Consider the following 19,777-nt stretch of genomic DNA (forward strand, 5'->3'; position numbering starts at 1 on the left):
GTTCAATGCTTTGTGAAGTTATTGAAGTCTGCTATACTCGTCAGTGGTGATGGAACTTCATAAAGCATTGAACTACAGCCGGGTTCATCACTTTTTTGGTTCCCCTGGAAACAATTCCTTTTTCATGTGGTTAAAATCAACACACCCACTCACTCACTGTGAATTTTTCCACTAAATTGTCAAGCGGGCTCACTCCAGAAAATGTCAGGACAATGTCCAGACTTCAGTACGTGTCTGAAGGCAGCTGTTGTGAATTGACTTCTCCAGGTCACACACATTACAAAACAAGGTAAGCAATATTTCCAGTAAGAACGCTGCTCATGTAACACATTAAGCAGCAGGTGCTACAGACTGGAAAAACAGGTTTGAAATAGGCTCAGCACAAACAAGCAGAATATTCAGGAGAACAAGGGGCTCTGAGAGACTTGAATAGCATGGGTTAAGTTTTAAACCTATGTGGAATGCAGTGAGACTAATTGCACTGAAAAATGTCCACCGAGGACGTTGGCAGAGGTAGAGCATTAAATAGGAAAGTAAATAAAGAGACACGAGACAATAAGTATGAGGACGCAGCTCACAACATCAATCATTAAAATGTGTACTTTGATCGTTGATCTTGCAGCAGTTAAAAGTTGACTTATATAGGTTTACATAGGTTTTGTTTATAGGTTTAGAGTTATATAAAAAGTCTGGGAGATTGTGTCCGCACATTTTTTGGGAGTTTGCCTTTCACATATTCTACTCTTTTTCATCGTGAAATATTTGTACTTAGCTTTTTTAGTTAGAAACATGACCAACATGTCCACTGGGAAATAACTGACATTTTCTGGACATTTTCCTCAGGGACTGGCAGGAAAATGTCCAGAAAATGTCTGGAGCAACTGGCTCAGACATTGGTGTCTTCACATCCACCCCCTTTGAAATATTTCAGATAAGTATCCTGATTTCAGCGCATGTCTGAAAGCAGCTGAAGAAGGCCCACAGAATCTGTACATTTTAAAAGCACGCGTAGCTACTGTATTTTTGGGCCCATGGTGACAGGTTGGTTCAGTGAAGCAGCAACTGTTTATGGTACAGTTTCTTTCACAGAGAGAGACCAGTAACTACAGGGAAACAAATGTTAATGAGCCACTTGACATTTAACTCTATAGCGCTGCCACTTTGCCCCCTGCTGCTGTGTGGAATAACTGGCAGCCCTGCAGGACAGACTGGCAGCCTGAGTGTGCATGAGACAAATAATTCTGTTGTTTTACACAAAATTCCCACCTTGACAAAAGTCGCCTACCTTGCAAACTTAAGTGTTCTCGTGTATGTGTTGTAGGAAAGAGTCTTGAAGTATTTGTTGTTTGAGGTTGATAAAACTCATTGTTTATACTGCACACACCCATTCAAAAGACACTGTCATGTTACCTGTGAATTGTGGATCATTGCTTGCTAGTGTTGTGTTGTAAATCTGCACAATTATGGGCAGAATGCTCAATCTGACATTGTCGGAGAAACACCAGAAGTTTACGTTTGACCTACAGCTAAACAAAAGGAATAGAACATGATAGAAAAGGAACAATATATCCACATAATATTCTATCTTTGTATTGATGAGAGCACAGACTGAGGGTATTTCACTACCCAAAATCTGCTGTTTTTATACAAGCATGATAAACATAGTAAAAAACTGGTAATAAATACTGACTGTATATTATTTTATCCTAGTCCAACATGTTTACAATGAATTCTCTTGAGCATTTGTCAAAGGCTTGATTCCAAACAGGAAAACAACCCTCCTTATTCTCTTGAGAGCTTCTTCATAACAGTCTGGTGCCTTTTTGAGCTGTTATATTCTAAACATTTATTTTGCTCCTTTAGGAGGAATATATGTTTAACATTTATTCTTCGATCGCGAGCTCCTCTGTAATCTCAGGTAAGCGAGTGTTGGATTCTCGAGAGATGAAGGTCACACCACATGTTGCCTTTAACTGCAGCACTGAGCCCATCCTGGGGGCCGAACCACCAGCTAATTATTTGAAGGAGGGAACCTCCTGAAGCCTTTCTCCTCATCTCTGCCATTAATCTCGTCTCATCTGTTACTGTAAGTTACTGTGGAGGAGCCTATTTGTAGACGCACCGACTTTTTTTTCCACAAGCCGAAACTGTTGCCGTCCGTCTTGTGGTGAGTGATATTGTGAATTTGTATGAGTTGAGATAAATCTTGGGAAACTGTAAAAGTGAATTTCTTTGTGCAGATCCATGGAAACAGCTTAAAGCAGACAATGTACATCTGCATGTGTGATGATAGTGGAGGCATATTGCATAAGGTTAAATTCTTGTGTTTTTATTGACTGATAAATAAGGAACATCCTTGGTTGTTGACGATTGATGCTTTTCAATTATTGCTTTCTACGTGGGTCAGTGATTCCTCTCTTGCATCAGACTTCCCCAGCAACTGCAACAATATAACTGAGGGGAAATAAAGCATTAATAGCATCTCTACTTCTGCAGTTTATAACAAACATACTGTGCAAGAGCAACAAGTTATTGTGAAATGTATTTACATTCTCAGCAAGCGGATAACCCCCCATGGGGCGGGCTGCTCTGCCTATCCTCCCCTGCTGAACTCCTTTGAGACCCTCCCTGTGCCACTTGCAGCTGAGACCCAGGGAGCAGAATTAACAAGCAAATTGAAACAGACTCTATAGAATGGCACTCAGTAGAGCACATGCCTCCAGCAAGCGACAACAGTTCCCTTAAATCCGATCAACATGAACGAAATTGCATAGACTCACTGATACCAGTTCCATAAATGTGTCAGACTGTTATCCTTGAAAATCCACAAATTACTCCCTGGGGAAATTGGTGAAATTGTCAAAAAAAAAAAAGCCCTGCAAATCTTAATAATGTTAAGGAAAGTAAATGTCTAGGGAAGTCTTCGCACTTCAATTTGGCAGAACAAGTGCGTAGGAGTGACACGAGTAGATCAAAAATGGGGGGGAAAGCATGTGCAAGAGCTTTTTATCCTAAAGAAAATAAAATAAAAATACCACATCTTTCCATTTGGTTTTAGTAAAATCAGTTTGGATATCTTTTGCGTAATCCTGGTAACAAACACACACACACACCTCCATGGCAGAGATACCGTCAGTTCTTTGCCACACACTGTGTAATCTTGTTTGTATATTTAATATTTCTTATCTGATAACTTAACGTTTGACATTTTGCCGCAGGCTGGCTGACTCTCGTGGGAGGGGGGAAGGATGTCTAACAACATGGCCAAGATTGCAGATGCTCGGAAGACTGTAGAGCAGCTGAAACTGGAGGTGAACATAGAGAGGATGATGGTGAGTCCGTGAGTCACCCAAGTCCACGGCCCAAATATTATCTAAATATCTAACAGATCACTTCAGGTTGTCATGGAGTAATAAGATTCAAAATAATCTTAAAAAACTTTCACTCTCATGCATATACTTAGGCATCTATTTTAAGTATTTTTAAACTTGTACCTTCTCAAAAGCGTTACATATTTAACAGGTCACGTATGTTCCAGCAGACAAACACATTCCAAGCAATACAATCACAATTTTTGAATAAGCAGGCCGCTCTAATTAAAAATGTCTACATTCGCCCATAACAGCTATTGTGTTTCCAGAGTAAACATATCAAACTAAAGATGACAGATGTGCTTTAAGTACATTTTCTCCTCTTTGATACACCTACACATTTTAACACAAACTCTGTTTCTACAGGTATCCAAAGCAGCAGCCGATCTGATGGCCTACTGTGAAACTCATGCCAAAGAGGATCCCCTGGTGACACCAATGGCTTCCTCTGAGAACCCGTTCAGGGAGAAGAAGTTATTCTGTGTAATACTATAATCGCTCACATTCACAGGACAAAATAATGAATGTTCCTTTCGATGAATTCAGTGTCAAATTTAATGATAAAAACCAAAAGAAACCCCCTTTTTTTATTATAACATTCAGTTTTATATTTAAAGTAGCTCTTTGGTGACTGACTTCACCTGAGAGATGAGGATCAATGGAGCATGATAATGATGACAATAAAAATGGGAGCAAAGTTCTTTCACACAGGCATGTGCTGCTGCCTCTCCCTGTGCACACAGATTAGACATTAACCATTTCACCAAATAGTTTTCAAGCTTTGTAATCTAAAATTAAACATTTCACGATAATAAAATATTTGGTCCCATCTCTGTATTAATGTTTTCGATTATCTCCTTTTCCCATATCAAAATCAACAGGCACAATAAATTACAGATGTGTTGTTTACATAAGCAATAAACATATTTTCCACTTTCCACTACACTTCATGTTTTAATTTGTACCTAAATACGCAACATTGTTTTCTCTTCCTGGATGTCACAGCCATTACCAAGCAGGGACGTCCCTCGCTTTCAGAAACCAATGTAAATTATGGGTGGGGCCATGTTGTGATGTCAACACAGGTTTGAAGTGCAGGGAACAGGTGTGCACGGTTCACACAGACTCTGACAGCTGCTAACACTCACGGATTTCACCTGATCTCCAGAGCATTTGGGAGTTCGATAAGGTTTGTACATTTTTGTTAACCACATTGTAGCTGAGGGAATAAAAGGATCAGTTTCACAGGTGGTATCTGTAGAGAGGACACTGTCCAACTTGTGCTTCAGATGTGGAAATAAGATTTTGTGAAAGTTCAGTGGTTTTTACTCGAGGTATTTACTCTAAGCTCCTTTGCCGTCGTGTCTGAGAGGCAGTGTTTGATGTTAGTGTAGTGACATCAAGTCAAACAAGGGTAGTCCAGAAAAACTTGTTTGTAAGACACAACTGAAAGTCTCAGGAACTGTCATAGGAGGACGGGAGGAGGAAGTAAATCTTCCTCAAGTTGGTCAGGTTCGTAACTGAATCGGCCACAAACAGGGCAAAAAAACCTCAATTTGAAGTGACTACACTAAATCCATGTATTTAGTTTCTTGTATAAATACCTCGGTGTCAAATTGCATAACCTTCAATCACTAAAACTTAAATGACTGCAACCAGCGTTTCTACATCGGAGCCAGGACAGCATGCTTTAGTGCAGGTCTTGACACTTGCATTATTCACATAGGAGCTCATTAAAAAAGGAAGGGGTGCAATTATCAGATATTAAATATTCATGAAATACAAGAAGATAGGTACAACAACAACCAAAAATCTGAATAGAAAAGTAAGATAAGTTAATCTTGTATTTGTCCCTTGATGGTTAAAGTTGCAAAAGGTTTTGAAAATGTTCTGCTTCGAGCTGTATTTATTAGTGTGGATTCATTCATTCAAGTTCTACTGGCCTTTATGAGGCCTTTAATAATAAGCAGTATTTCCCTATATACACATGTGCAAACTTCTTCTTCGCACTAACCATAATGTTTATGAGGCTCTTTATTCAAATACTTAAAGTTAAAAAACAAGGCTAAGTGTAAACTACTGGTGTAAGATGAATGGAATTCTGTGGGCGCCCCAGGCCCTGACAGTGCACTGATAAGATCCACTAAAGAGGGTGTCTCACTTTCCTGGTTCTGTTGAAACCACTGAAGTATAACTTATCTGCGGTTGTGCAGAGTGGCACTTCCTCCTTTACCAACTATCTTTGATGTGAACGAACACATTTTTTCGCATGAAGATCCATTAATCATTTCCAGGGGAAAACGGCAAACATTCTGAAAAAAGCAACTTTAAAGTGAGTAAATATTGAGTTGGTTCTTCCATGGAAATCCATTTAGTTGTTTTTGTGTAAACTAACTTACAAACAAACATACGGACACGCAAACGATACTCCCGGGCAGAGCAGTTGATTAAGTCGTTCCTCTAAGTTGTAGAAAGTCTGCTCAGTTTGCTTAGACACAAAAGATGTGGTGCGGCACAGGCTCACTTTCAGTTTTGCAAGGCAAATGGGAAGCTATCATCTGGATTCGAGGGTTCATTTTACCTCACTTAGCCCTTCCGTTTAGAGTGGTGTTTTCATTTGGCAACATGACTATTTAAGTTGATACATTTGACAAAAGTACAGAATACTCAATAATCAACAAGTTGTGTGCATATATACAATGGCACCTGGTACAGCTGTATAACTGAATTTATCTTAATACAGGGATGGATATTAACAATAATAAACACCGACATATGTTAGGAAGTATGCAGTTCTGTGAACAGTATATTAGACCACAGTATATTAGCACAGTGTTTGTTTTTTTTGCTGGTCCAAATGTTTGTGGCTCGTCCTAGGCAGCAGGTTCTGCAAATGTCCTGCAGTGAAGGTAGCTGGGTGTTTCTGTGCTGATGGGATGACTCTCAGGAGAGCGCTCCTGTCAGCCACAGAACAGTTTAGCTCTCCTCAGTGTCTGTAGGAAGTTGAGCCACCTTTGTGCCTTCTTCATCAGAGAGGTAGTGTCATCTGTCCACATGAATTTTGACGTACAACAACACCAACGTCAGTTGAAAGTCCCCAAATAAATTTGAAATGTTTATCTTACACTTAGTATTAATACTTTAAGGTAAAAAGCACATCGAAATAAACTTGTTCGCCTCAGTTTGTTCTGTGATGCGCCGCTCTGCTCGTATTTACATTTGCACGACAGGTGGTTATTCCCGCTGCCCTCTCTCCTCTCGTCTCTTGCGAGAGCTATACAATAGTATATTTTGCTCAGTAAGTGAGCATCGGTTGCACGCTACTTTTCACAATGCTGTGGGTAACAATGAGTACACTATATAGGGTGTTTACTTAACTTCGGACAGCACTTAAAAATTGTGACCTTACTATAAGGATAAGTGAGTGTCAGAGCCATTCTATTCCCAGCTGCCATTTTTCTTCCCTTGACCTTTCCTTTAGCTGTCACCTGACTTGTAATCATTATATGGCTCTAAACACCATAAAACAATCAGCCTGCACTTTCACCTCAAAGTGGACTCGTGTCACATTCATAGGGAAAAAAAGTGTTTTGTCCACAATAAAACATTGTGATTCTCTCAAATGTACATTATTAACTGCTCTGGTGTATTTCTTGTGTCTTTTTTAGAGCTTTACGATGGCCAACTTTGGAGGACACGCCATTCCTGGTGCCTTCTTCCTGTTTTATGGCTTTTGGCTGACAGTGAAACACACTCTCCAAAAATACTGGAGGACGAGTCAGCCCAACGGAAGACAGGGCATGCCACCTTTATTTAAAAAGTTGGACTACATCGAAGGAGGATTCACAATATTTGCTTCATTTGTGGGTCAGTTTTTTTCCTCCTCAATCCGTCTGCATTCGTAAACCCTCCAAATCTGCCCTTGACTCATTTGTCTTACATTTGTCGTCGCAGGTATTATGGTGGAGCAGTTTGTGGTGGATGGGCCACACGCCCACCTGTACGACAGAGACAACAAAATGTGGGTGAAGCTGATGAACTGGCAGCACGGCACCATGTATCTGTTCTTTGGGATCTATGGGATAGCATTGGTCACCAGCACCAAATCCAAACAGGTGCCACCTGGCGTTGACCGCCTTACTCTCTCCATCGCTCTTTTTGTGGAAGGTAAGCTCTGAGTTTGAACTTTTTCCTTCAGATCACCAATGAACCTCTCAGGCCTTGTATTTGTGTTGTTTCCTGTGTTTGACTCTCCCCCCTATCTCCAAGGTTTTCTGTTCTATCACCATTTGCATAATCGCCCCCCCCTGGACGCCCACATCCACTCGCTGCTGCTCGTGGCCGTGTTTGCTGGATCAGCTAGCACCATGTTGGAGGTGTTCATGAGAGACAACTTTGTTCTGGAGATGCTCAAGGGGTGTCTGTTCATCCTGCAGGGCTCGTGGTTCTTCCAGGTGATTTACAGAAATGGAGAAATGTGTTGAATGTGACCTGTGAATGTGTCCATAAACACGGTACCATATAATACTGTACATGCAGAATATTCTTCCATTGATATGACACGTGTCACACATTCAAACACTGTTTTTTTGAACACCTATAAATGTAGCTTCCCATGCAGACGTCTCTTTTATCAACACTGTTTGTTGTTTCAGATTGGATTTGTTCTGTACCCTTTAAACGGAGAAGAGTGGGACTTGACAATGCACAACAACATCATGTTTGTCACGATGTGCTTCTGCTGGCACTTAGCTGTCGCCCTTCTTCTGGTCGCCTGCACAGTGTGTGTGGTTTCTTGGTAAGTATCCCTCAACTATAAAATATCCTCACATACCATTAGCCAAATGCTAAAAAACAGGTCAACTGGACTTGGTTGAGTTTCCTGACGGCGTTTCACCTCTCATCCAAGAGGCTTCTTCACTTCTATGTACATACTGCAAACACTACAGTCATGACTTCCATCCCAAGGGAAGTTTAACTAGCATTCACAATTTAGGACACATGACTCACATGGGGCGGGTGGGTCAACAACTTCCAACGACCTGCAGACGACTCCCAACTAAACCAACAGCAGGGTAGTTCCAGCCTCTCAGCTAACTTCAACGACCCTAAGGACCCTACCAGTTAAATAACTGGGTCTCCCACAAGTCTGTTAAAACTTAAGAATCCTCTTGGATGAGAATTGAAACATCTTCAAAAAACTCAACCAAGTTCATTTTACCTGTTTTTTTAGCACTTGGACATACCATGACCTGGATGACTGAGAATCTCCACAGACCTAATGCCTTAGCTATAGGTTTACACAGAGGGAAATTACATCAAATATATTTGGAATCAAACAAATTACGCAAACTGAAACTCTAACATGGACTGTAAAATAATTTAATATTTCAGCACAAGTAACCTGGATTTTGTGTATTTGTATCTTATGTGCAGGGGAAATGAGGGATAGTCACATATTCTGGGCAGGATTGGTTCATCTCAAAGTCACTTCACTTATCAGTGACACGATGGCTGGGACTCATTCAAAAGAGTTTTTTACTACCACTTCACCGTTTTATAGTTCTGATTGTTTTATTAAGATAAATCGATAATCTATATAGTTCCCAAAACATATGGGAACCTCCGGTTTAGGCTACAATACGATTTTCCCATTCCATTCTAGTTTAATCATTCTTTCAACATTAAAACACCAAACATTTTGAGTTTTATTCGTTGTTCTGAAACCTGCATGAGACCTTTACTTTGAAATATTGTCATTGGCTTCCTCTGTTTTACTGATGCATTACTGCCTTCTACTCTGCAGTCAAAACATACGATTATAACATGATCTTCATTCATTTATATGTTTGTGCACCTTCATGCATACACTGTTAGAACGTGATTTGCACATATTAACTGAAAACCTGCTCTGCAGCAATAGTACTGGTCTATACTGGACCTCTTACATATTTCTCTTTCTCTGCACGTTACTTTGCAGGACGACTCTTTGGAAGTTGAGTTGAGTTAGAGAGGACAGTAGCAGAAAGCCAGTTGTGAAATGTTTGTTGTTTATATGTTTTCCTCTCTTGTTCCAACAGCACAGTGAGGAGATTCTCAGGAAAGGGACAGGACATAGAAATCGGAATGAGAAACACATCCTCAAGTGCAGGTTGCCAGAAAGCTTTGCTTGAAGAGTCTGATGAAGAGTGAAGGCTGTGTTTTGGTTCTTCGGTTTTTTATTTAATTTTCTGTTTGTGGTTTGTGTGTATCTCAAGCTACTGTTTGCACAATGTCGTTTAGATTTTTCTTTGGTAAAAAAGAACAAATGAAAAAAAAAGAATCTATCTGTTATTATGTTTTATTTAACGACTGGTAAGAGACCTAATGATGTACAAACAAAAAATAAGTCAAACAAGTCAAAGTAAGTCCAACTCACTTCACACATACCAATATTGTATTCCATCACACATTTAATGAAATGACAAACACAAGATTCAAGTGACAGTCATAAAGAAATTGGAAACTTGTGCCTTTGAAGCAGATGTTGGTAAAATAACCACAGAACAGCAGTTATTTCCAAAGTTTGTCGACAATTGAAAGGAAAATGTAGAATATCGAATCTTGACTTTTTATGATTGCAATTGTAAACTGCCTGATTTAGCCTATTTATGTTTTTATTACTTTTCCGCTACAGCAAATCAAATTAAATAGACGAATAATGAAAACTTCAGTCTGAACGCAATTACAGAAAAGAAAGGTGTTTCTGGCTTTTTTTACAGATTGTCCAACATGGAAAATAAAGGCTTATGACATACTGTAACAACAATGTTATAAAGTAGAATTTTCAGTCAAATCACCAAATGCAGGCATGTTGGTAATGGAGTGGACCTATGCTTCACTGCTGAGCAGGTAGGATCACTGTTTAGGAGCCGTTGGGGGATCAGGTGCACATTTGGGTGACGGTGCCGTTGTGACCACGACCGTGGAAACTGATTTCGGAGAGCCCGTGGCCATGTGCTGCTGGAGCTGCTGAGCCTGAACCGTCTGGATGCGGACCTAGAGGAAGAAAGATAGTTCACCCCAGGTGGCTCCATGTTTGTTTGAGAAGCTATTAAGCATTTCCTTATAGGTAATAGTCATATATATATATATGACCGCATGTAATCTTACCTGTGTGGCCTGTCCTTGCTGCTGAAGCTGTTGGAACTGTTGTGCTGTGACGAAGCTGACTGGTTTGTTTCCTGCAATCAGCTTTGTGCCAGCAGGCATCGTGGTGAGGATGATGTTCCTGCCCAGACTGCTGAGGCTGCTCAGAGAAGAGAAATGAAAATAAAAGACACAAAAAAACCCAACATGTTAGTTACTTAGAAGCTGAAGAGAAATTATGTCAAAAGAAATAGTTTGTAAATGTAGCTGCCATCACCTTGACATATTGACAATCATTGCATTGAATCTCACAACAAATTTAAATAAAATACATTGGAAATCTCTCTTTACAGTAAAAATAGTATTTATTCCAAAGGAGTGTCTTTACATGTGTAATGTTCTCAATAAATCAACTAACATAAATAACAGAGGACTATGAGACTTACTTTGCACTCAGGCTTCCCTTAACCATCGGTGTGGTCACTACGCTCTTGCTCTTCAGTGGTTGGTTGAGGACAGAGATCGGCACTGTGATTCGTGTAGGTAACTTCCCCTATGGTGAAAGAAAAACATTGTTCCTGAGCCAATAGGAAATCTTTATTTCAGAGTTAATTATGCGAAAAAAGATGCTTGGGGTAAGAGATGGCGTCATCACACAGTTTGTCCAGCAGAGTGCACTCACATTGTACACTACACTCAGTCTGCACCACATGTAGTCAAGCAGTGTCTTATGTCGCTAACTAGTTTGTGGAATACTTAAGAGACTTCCTCATCATTGTATCTTTTCTAATAGTACTCCAAAATATGTGTGTGTGTGTATATAAAGAGCATCAACTGATATACAACTATCAAACCTTTAGACTGAAATCAGTATTGACAGTTGTAGAGAAATGAAACTGAGGAAGAAGCTGATATGATCCTGATCATTAAATCTATCGTCTCTCTATAGGAAAAGATTGAGTTAAATAAATAATCTATTCAGTGAGGCATTTGGGCACTCACTGCTTTGTGCATTAGTCTTATGATCTTTAAGTAAATATGTTTCATACTTTCAGCACAGATGTAGGAAGGAAAGCAACATGGAGAGTGAATGTGAAAAATTCCCAAAGGTTTTCATGTAAAAAGGAATATTTATAAGGTGTGAGTGGGAAGTGTGTGGTTCTTTTAGATGGGTTTTTGCTGTACAATAGCCATAATCATAGAGATATCTCATCTGAAAGAATATGTGAAGGAATTAATGATTCTCTTACTGTTTGTGTAGTAACCACTGTAGCAGGGACCTGCCTCACAGTGGCTGTAGCTGCTCCTAACGTCAGAGGTGAACAAGAGGATCCAGGAGCCACTGTGATCCCCTTGGCACCAGCTACAACGCTGGCAGCCATGGTCACCACATTAGCACAAGTGGACACAGTGATTGGTTTACTGCCAGAAGTGGTGGTCATTGTGATGGTCTGACCCTGTTTTTGAGGGATAACACCAAGCCCCGGCATTATCCGAATGGTGGCGCCACCCTTGTCAGGTGACGTCACGGTGGAGAAGGTCCTCGTTTTTTGGTCGGCCGTGACAGCCAGTGTCGGCATCAGACGTAGGGCTGTTTCACCTGCCGCCTTCAACAAGGTGGAGGTGATGTGGCCCGCTTTAGTGGTCTGTACTTCCCCTGCGCTGGAGGCAGAGGAAGGGCGCGGCGGCGTCATGTGCAGAGTGGCTGATATGCTCTTGCTGGTGGCGGTGCTCAGGAAGTCAGGGCTGAGTTTGACGGTTGCAACTGGAGATTTGGCGAGAGTCGCCATCATGTCTGGGGTTATCCGCAGCACCGTCTGGCCTTTAGAGTCTGTAGTGATGGAGGAGGGCGGAAGACGTAGCACATCTTTACCCTGAATGCGCAAGTTTGTAGCAGTTATTGGAATTCCTGCTCCTCCTGCTGTCTTCATTCCCAGCTGTCCTGTGATAGACACCTGGAAAGAAAAACAAGCAAAAGACCAAACTTCAGCCTTCTTGTATTTTGGGGCTGTTGAGTTGAACTGGTAGTCGACCTAACTGATCAAATATCCCTTCTAACACAAAATGCTCCACCTGTTTGATGTTGGAGCCGGCGAGCAGAGCAGGGGAACCAGCCGGTCTTCCAGGTGATCCAGTTGGAGGTTTAGCTACAGTTACAGACAGGGTGGTTGGCACCTGGACTGAACTACCCCCAGACTGCGTCCTCAGAGGCAAAGACACCACAGTCTATTGAAAAGTAAATTGGTTAGAGAGTTGTAATGTACAAACCAAACACAGATATTCATCATATGCTCAATTTAGTTATTCTGGTTACCTGTGAAATGCCCTTGGCTGACACCGACACCGGCATTCTGATCTGATGTGGGGTCTGATGGACCAGTGTGGCCTGCTGACCTCCTGCTGATGAGGTCAAACCAGCCTGAGTAGTAACTACCCGCACCTGAGGAAGGGAGCCCGCCGCCAGATGACTCACTATCCGAGCAGCGTGTTGAGACGTGACCGTGTGTGACACTGGTGGGCCAGCCTTCGTGGTGGGCAAGATGGTTCCCAGCTGAGGCAGCGAAGGAGGAGACACTAGGAGAACACTGGGAGAGAGAGGAGGAAAACAGGGAATCACAAGAGAAGATTTAGTTTCAAATAGCTTTGATGAAACATGGATGTACTTTATTTATTGTACAATATAAATAGATATTGTGTCTGACCCTGGACTGGTTTTTATTGTTTCTGGGACAACAGTTTTGGTCGGCGTGGTGACTGCGCAGGGTAAGGGCGACTTGGGGGTTCCAGGTGTGTTTGGGGTGGGTGTTGTTGGAGTTGGTGACATGGGACTGGAGCCAATATCCTGTCCCGCCTCCCAACATCCAGGGGTTTTACTGCCGCCGTCTTTACTTCCAGGCTTCTAAAACATAAATGGTCAATGAGATTCACAATCAGCAACTAAAATGTGCTTTTCTCAGACAGAATATATATGATTTCTGATCTGTGAAATGCAACTATTGTATTATGTAGAGTGCAGTGGACTCACAGGTTTGGATGCGGGTTTAGGCTTCTGCTGTAGAGCTTTTCTAGCTTTTGCAGCTGCAGCTTGAGCCTGGTGGATTCGCTCTGTGGGGAAAAAAGGAAGAAAAAAAGAATCAGCACTTTTTTTTTTTTTTTTTTATCTGGTTTGATCTTTAAGGTCAAGAAGTTATGAAATTCTAAAATGACAGAGTCTAGAGTAAGAAATAGTGTACATCTCCTCTTTAGACTTGCTTCTTCTCACAAACTACAGTTGCTGCTTACCAAACTCCTCTTGAGTGCGATGACGGTGCAGGTAAATCCACAGTTTGCGGCCAATGTCATATTTTACACAAGGATCTTTTTCATAATGAAGTCTATCCAGGGCTCCACTGACGACTGTGTTCACCTATGTCGAAAACAAAGACCATCACTCACAGGAAATTTCACTATTAGGACACAGCTTAAAGGTGACAAGAGTAAAAGAAGCTCAGCAACCAGCGATAATCCCCTTCCACGCTGAAACCTAAAACCATATATTATCACTTATACTGAGTATGTGCATACCCGTGGAAACAGGAAGCAGATTGTGTAAACTGAATTTAGTTGCTTAATACTAAAAATTAAAAACAACAATGGTAAAAAAATTAGGGGCGGGGATGTCTTTTCTTGGACCGACAATGAGGTGGAACTGTTAATGATAGAAAGTGCAAATCAGAACAAATCAGGAAGTTGATGCGGATGACTGCGGGTGTTTCCAAATGTCTCCGTTTTTGCCCCATCTACAATGCAGCCCCAGTTTTCAAAATAAAATGGGGCTAATAATGTTTCCTGTTTTTGGTGCTTAAAAACTCCTATTAGTGTGTGTAAACATAGTAGCCCTCCTATGTTTTAAAACTAAAGTGTAAATGTAGATGTAACACAGCCTGACAAAGCTGAAAGCAAATCAATCACACCTGAGCACTAGTGACATCTGGAGCAAGAAACTGAGAGTCTTTCAACAGTTCACAGATCTCTGCCCTTGTTCCTTCTCCATTGGGTAACCTGGCTGCCGCATCCCGCACTATGGAAGAAGAACAGGGGAATGAAGTCAGAAATATGTTAATGATTTCCTTTGCAAACATTGATATCCTTGAAAATGTATGAAACAGCCGGTCTAACCCAGAGAGAGAATGGTGACGTATGGCGGTCGGTCCGAGCGGAGCAGCGTGTGCTCCCTGGCTTTGTTGAGAGACATCTCTTTATCGAACACTCCTTTAACAGGCCCCACCACCGATTCAAAGCCATGCATCCTGAAGGTGAAGGCTTTGTGTGGCTGGTTGTATCGCTGCTGCTCCTAATAAACACAAAAAAAGTATGTTGTTGTAAAGAGTTCATATCCTGGTAAAAGAGGCCAAATGTTATGAAACAGTTATTCCAGAGGCAAGAACAAACCTGGACTTGAAACACTTGTCTTTCATCTCCAGTGCTGGGCCGCACCACATAATCAGTCGAACTGCTTGGTTAAAGACATGACACGGTTAACTAGCAGCATTGATATTAAAACTCAAAACACTTTATTATGTTAAAATAAAAAAATAGCATGTCATGCCAATCACAACTTTTATCTTTATATTGCACATTTACTCCTATCAACTTATCACAATTGGTAAATGATAGAATCTTACGCTCTTTGCGTGGGAGAAGTCATCTCTAACATGTCCTCACTTTCTGTCTGTGGAAAACAAAAAAGAGTTAGACATAAATACACCAACACAGTACAATTTATAAAGTGAGTGATTAGACAGTTCTTGTAATAACTGTGCTACCTTGACAACTAAATCTTTAGAGTCCATCCACAACTGGAAGAGTGCACTGAGATCCTTCTCTGTGTCATGAGCAGGGCCTGAAATACATCATGGACATTAATCTCAATCAACAGAATCATCCCCAAACAAGAAGACATCCATCAATCAGGAACTTCTTACCAATCCACCTCCACTGCTGAGATTCATCCGAAAACTCCACAAATGGAGCAAAGCCACTGGGGAGCGCGATCATGCCATCTGAAGGATTAATGTAAGAGAGTGAGTGAGTGAGTAACATGGGGTGAAAACTCGAGTCGGACTAGTTCTCTGTGAGTGACCACCACCGCTACTGACCTTTAGTCTCCCCTGCAAGAAACTGCAGAGCCTGAAGAACCAAGTCAGACCAACAGGAAGCAGATGAAAACCACACGTTGAGGGAACTGGCTGGAGAGGACTGCCACATCTGAACTTTCTCCTCCAACTGAGAATTCAAACCGTACATGTTATAATGTTATAACTGTGATCAATTAGAAATATGATAACTACGTGAGACCCTTTAATGAGTGCGTACCATTGAAGTGCTGCCAAGAGTCTCTGTCCTTAGGATGCTCTCCAACAAGCTGAAAAAGCTGACAGCTATTTCCTCAACTGCAACCGGGCTGCTCGGACACTCCTCCACAATTCTGAAATAATAACGGTTCTTTACATTAGTTATATCTAATATAGCAGGAAACTAATATACATTGCACTAACAATACTGTAAAGCTGCTTTCAGACGTGCACATAGATGAAATTATGCAGAGAACCCAAATCGCAGAGTCAGAGTTTTCCCTCAATTGTCCAGACATTTTCTGGAGTCTGAAACAGGCTTAAATGTCCTTGACAACTGTGTAGTGCAAGACTCACTCTTCCTTGATGTGTTGCAGTGGAGTAGACGGCGTGTCGGGCAGCGAGTTGATGATGTTCCCTTGTGGGGCTGACGCCGTGTCTGTAGGTGCAAGACTTTCAAAGGGATCCTCAGATTCCACTTTTATTGTCCTCATTTTCTTTTTTTTCCTTTCATCTCTCATTTTCTTCTTAGGTAGAGACAGATCGAACAGTACTGGAAGATAAGAAAGACAGAAATACATATTATAAACTGTGGGTCATGATTCATGAAGTGATACTTTGATTTAGGTTTTCTATTTTTTAATACTAATTTACTTACACATATTACTCCCCTTCCGACCAATATTTGCTCTTGAAAGTACATCTCCAAGATGGATATCAGAGGTCATCAAGTCCGGATGGTCCTGAATAAAATCGATCATTAGTGTTACATATGTACAAGTTAAGACTAAATGCTATGGATTTTTTAAAGCACTTACAGGCTGTCGCTTCCTCTTCTCTCGATGATTTTGCAGCATGACTTTCAAGTCTCGCTCACCCAGTTCTATTTTCTCTGTTTAGAAATAACATTCCTTTTTGTATCATTCATTCACACATACAGTAAAGGCAACGTCATATGGATATTGCAGATATCACTGACCAGTACTCTTCATGTCTTGGGTAGAGAGGCTGGGAAAGACTCTGAGTGAAACAGTTGGATTTGGAGAGGAAGGTGATTGTGGTGCTGCAGTCCATGACGATATGTCTACAGGCAAAAAGATAAACAAAAGACTCAATAAGATTTTTTCTTACTAATGTTTTAATGCATATTTTACTGTTGCTCGTGCTTATCACCTAAATCAACTTGTGAACTCTAATTTCAGGGAAGCGCTTTAGAAATAAAAGATATTTATGAAATATCCCATTTACAGGTACTGACCGTCATCATCCGATGAAGCATTGCTGTCTCCACACTCAGTTTTGACCTCCTTCAGTATTCGGCTCAATCTTCTTCTCACCCTTGGCTCCCGCATTTCAGCTTGACTCTTGGTCGGCAACTTTTTTTTGGGTGGAGAGTCCAAACCATTATGAACTGCAAACTCCAGCAGCTCCTACAACAAAAGGACACATTGAAGTACCTACTGCATGAGGGCATGGGCTTTGTACGTCACATTTCCGGCAAAAAATACCTTTCTGGAGACGAGGATTTGCTTCAACAGTCTGTGGTAATACTGCTGGCGGGAATACAACTGTCGCTTCTTCTGAGACTTGGCACACAACTCCCTGTACTTGACCACCTCGGGATTGAAGTAACCATCTGGGTTGAAATAGCCATGATCACAAAGTGTTTTATTAGTTGCATTTTTATTAATTCACCCAGCTTTATACACATTTTGGGGTTTTGGTGAGTGAATAAATGGGTAAATAGGACGTACCTCTGAATAGCTTTTGTGCAAGATGAAGGGGATTTCCAAAGTTTAAATCTCTGTTGTTGAACAGGTCACTGATGGTGCTGTCTTGCTCCGCGACGTTGTCGTCAGGGAACTGTGGTAAAAACTGACGAAGGTGCTGCCTCTGGGAATCTGTCAGTGCGTCAGTCCAGGTGCTTTCGCTCATCACGGAGAAGAAGATGTCCGGCTGTGGAAGAACAAATGGAAACAAGCAAATGTGAATGCAACGTATGTATGAACCTGCACAGAGCTAACAACTCTAGACAAGAGCAGACAAACTCACGTCCTCCAGCAGGTCCTCTGGAAGGTTGACCCTGCAGCTTCCCAGCATGCATTCCTCCGTGATCTGTCCATCGTTTTCTTCTTTTGGATCAATCGCGTCTGTCAGCATGTGTGTGAGGACATTCATTCTTCTTCAAGTCTGTGCACACAGAGAAACCACTGAGTCAGACACATTCTCGTTTCAAGCTGCAGGTAACTCCAGCCGATGCGATTGCCTTCCAGTCACTCAACTTGCAAACACTGTCGGGGTTACAGCTTTGAAATAGTCAGGTAGTAAAGCATCAAACCACCGATATTAGTGAGGATTCACCAATGTCAAAACATTAGCCACTTAGCGAGCTAAGCTAAGAGCGACGTCAGCAAGAGAGCCCGTTAAAGCATCTGTATTCCTCTTTGAATATTCAACACAGACAACGTAATATACAGTAAGATGTATTGGCAGGTATCGGTGTTGAGGGTGAACTGACACGGGGGGTGAAACACAGGCAGCAGCTCTTACCTGACACTGTTTTCTGTTTCGGGAAACGAAGAGGGGACTGTTTGACCGACGGACCATTTTCTTCTTCTACTACTTTGACACCGTTTCCACTCGCGCGTTCTGCTGCCCTCCACAGGAAGTCAACGAACAGGGACGGCTCCTGGTACAGGCGACATAGGCGGTTGTCTAGGGTGAAAAATGCCGACAGGGCGGCACAAGAGACTGAATTATCATGACGTGACACATGCAATGTAAAACAATATATTAACGTCACACCATCATCCTCTAACCCCGGGACGCACCGAAAAGCGGTCCGCCTCATTTCCTCGCCCATGTTCGCACCGGCAGCGTAATGCTGGAAAGAACCGGGAAGCGCCGCGGCCACACACACACACACAAGCACCAGTGGACACAGGAGCTGGGTCCGAACGGTCCGAACTCATGGTTAAGTTTGGCAGGCTGTCGTGTTGGACTTCAACCACCTAATCATTGCACAATATCTAATAATGTGTAAATTTAAAAACAAAAATGAACCATAACCATTTCAAATTAAGTATATATATATATATATATATATAAAAAAAAAAAAATTAAATTAAATAAAAAAATTAAATTAAATTTAATTTAATTTTTTTTTTTTTTTAAACTGCGCAGAAGCCCATTGCGCACATCCTGCGCTGAAGCCCATTGCGCAGGAATTGCGCGCTCAGGTTTAAAAAAAAAATTGTATTCATTTAATTTAATTTTTCTTTGTTCTTTTTTATATTTAATTAATTAAAATTTACATATTGTAATATATTCTGCGAATTAATTAATAGGTGATCGAAATCCTGCCAATTTTAAGATTTCAGTATATTGCCGGCACGAAGATAAGAAAGGCTGGGGATCGAATCCGCGTCCTTCGTGTTGAAGAACTACCACTCTACCTACTAGGCCAAACCGCCTGCTGATCCTGTGAGGAACTTAGCACCAAAAGAAGATCCTCATAACAGCATGATGCATACAAAGAGAAGTATAAAAACCTACTCATTTTGGCAGCATTGTAGGGACATTTGCTGATGTCACCATCCGTGGCTCCGTGGACAGGCAAACCAGCATCTATAACATCCTCCTGGATGGGCTCCCTGTGTGAACAGACACGCTGTGGTGACAGACTGCGGTTAGAGTCAAAGATGAATCAAAAAAAAAAAAAAATTATCAGGTGCACAATTCAGAAAGCACCGCAAAGTAGAGGAGGAGAAGAAAGAACAATATAGAGGTAAGAATCACCCCGATTGTGGACATCATTAATGTTTATTTTTGTCGACATGACATGATATCAGTAGAGCTGATTTCAGACTCTTTATATTTTTTGTTGTATATTTTTATTGTTTTTTTATGGCTTACAATTTTGTCTGCCTGTGTGTGCATCTGTAT

At 41.3% G+C, this 19,777-nt stretch overlaps 3 protein-coding genes across 4 annotated transcripts; 2 read left to right on the top strand and 1 right to left on the bottom strand.

Annotated features, from left to right (window-relative positions):
- The first annotated feature begins 3,248 nt into the window (after nt 1–3,248).
- On the top strand, nt 3,249–3,866 carry gng8 (guanine nucleotide binding protein (G protein), gamma 8). Its single transcript, XM_061086204.1, has 2 exons — nt 3,249–3,332; nt 3,738–3,866. Exons 1-2 carry the CDS (start codon nt 3,249–3,251, stop codon nt 3,864–3,866), a joined length of 213 nt encoding a protein of 70 aa, XP_060942187.1.
- A 625-nt stretch (nt 3,867–4,491) lies between these two features.
- tmem45b (transmembrane protein 45B) lies at nt 4,492–10,828 on the top strand. 2 transcript variants are annotated; one of them, XM_061086468.1, is made up of 6 exons: nt 4,492–4,560; nt 7,040–7,238; nt 7,326–7,538; nt 7,641–7,825; nt 8,027–8,169; nt 9,452–10,828. In XM_061086468.1, exons 2-6 carry the CDS (start codon nt 7,049–7,051, stop codon nt 9,561–9,563), a joined length of 843 nt encoding a protein of 280 aa, XP_060942451.1. In that variant the 5' UTR covers nt 4,492–4,560; nt 7,040–7,048; the 3' UTR covers nt 9,564–10,828. The 2 variants fall into 2 exon arrangements, with proteins under 2 accessions (XP_060942451.1, XP_060942452.1); XM_061086469.1 differs by lacking the exon at nt 4,492–4,560 and adding an exon at nt 5,640–5,703.
- On the bottom strand, nt 9,705–18,449 carry nfrkb (nuclear factor related to kappaB binding protein). Its single transcript, XM_061086467.1, has 26 exons — nt 18,383–18,449; nt 17,885–18,022; nt 17,587–17,788; nt 17,341–17,468; nt 17,091–17,262; nt 16,812–16,916; nt 16,651–16,724; nt 16,491–16,575; nt 16,190–16,385; nt 15,855–15,966; nt 15,638–15,764; nt 15,464–15,541; nt 15,305–15,381; nt 15,164–15,210; nt 14,931–14,991; nt 14,658–14,832; nt 14,453–14,559; nt 13,782–13,905; nt 13,525–13,604; nt 13,202–13,398; nt 12,814–13,084; nt 12,573–12,725; nt 11,750–12,454; nt 10,946–11,052; nt 10,524–10,659; nt 9,705–10,409 (listed from the first exon to the last, which is right to left on the bottom strand). Exons 2-26 carry the CDS (start codon nt 18,008–18,010, stop codon nt 10,269–10,271), a joined length of 3,786 nt encoding a protein of 1,261 aa, XP_060942450.1. The 5' UTR covers nt 18,011–18,022; nt 18,383–18,449; the 3' UTR covers nt 9,705–10,268.
- Between the last annotated feature and the right edge of the window lie 1,328 nt (nt 18,450–19,777).

Source organism: Limanda limanda, chromosome 14 (genome assembly GCF_963576545.1).
Source record: "Limanda limanda chromosome 14, fLimLim1.1, whole genome shotgun sequence".
Lineage (NCBI taxonomy): Eukaryota > Metazoa > Chordata > Actinopteri > Pleuronectiformes > Pleuronectidae > Limanda > Limanda limanda.

What these genes read in the sequence shown, in the direction of transcription:
- gng8 (XM_061086204.1), top strand. Translation starts at nt 3,249, where the DNA reads ATGTCTAACAACATGGCCAAGATTGCAGATGCTCGGAAGACTGTAGAG. An exon ending in TGAACATAGAGAGGATGATG is followed by an intron (nt 3,333 to 3,737) that starts GTGAGTCCGTGA and finishes CTGTTTCTACAG; the next exon opens with GTATCCAAAGCAGCAGCCGA.
- tmem45b (XM_061086468.1), top strand. Translation starts at nt 7,049, where the DNA reads ATGGCCAACTTTGGAGGACACGCCATTCCTGGTGCCTTCTTCCTGTTT. An exon ending in AATATTTGCTTCATTTGTGG is followed by an intron (nt 7,239 to 7,325) that starts GTCAGTTTTTTT and finishes TTGTCGTCGCAG; the next exon opens with GTATTATGGTGGAGCAGTTT. An exon ending in ACAGTGTGTGTGGTTTCTTG is followed by an intron (nt 8,170 to 9,451) that starts GTAAGTATCCCT and finishes TTGTTCCAACAG; the next exon opens with CACAGTGAGGAGATTCTCAG.
- nfrkb (XM_061086467.1), bottom strand. Translation starts at nt 18,010, where the DNA reads ATGAATGTCCTCACACACATGCTGACAGACGCGATTGATCCAAAAGAA. An exon ending in CTGCAACACATCAAGGAAGA is followed by an intron (nt 15,967 to 16,189) that starts GTGAGTCTTGCA and finishes TTATTATTTCAG; the next exon opens with AATTGTGGAGGAGTGTCCGA. An exon ending in CAGCCAAGGGCATTTCACAG is followed by an intron (nt 12,726 to 12,813) that starts GTAACCAGAATA and finishes ACTTTTCAATAG; the next exon opens with ACTGTGGTGTCTTTGCCTCT.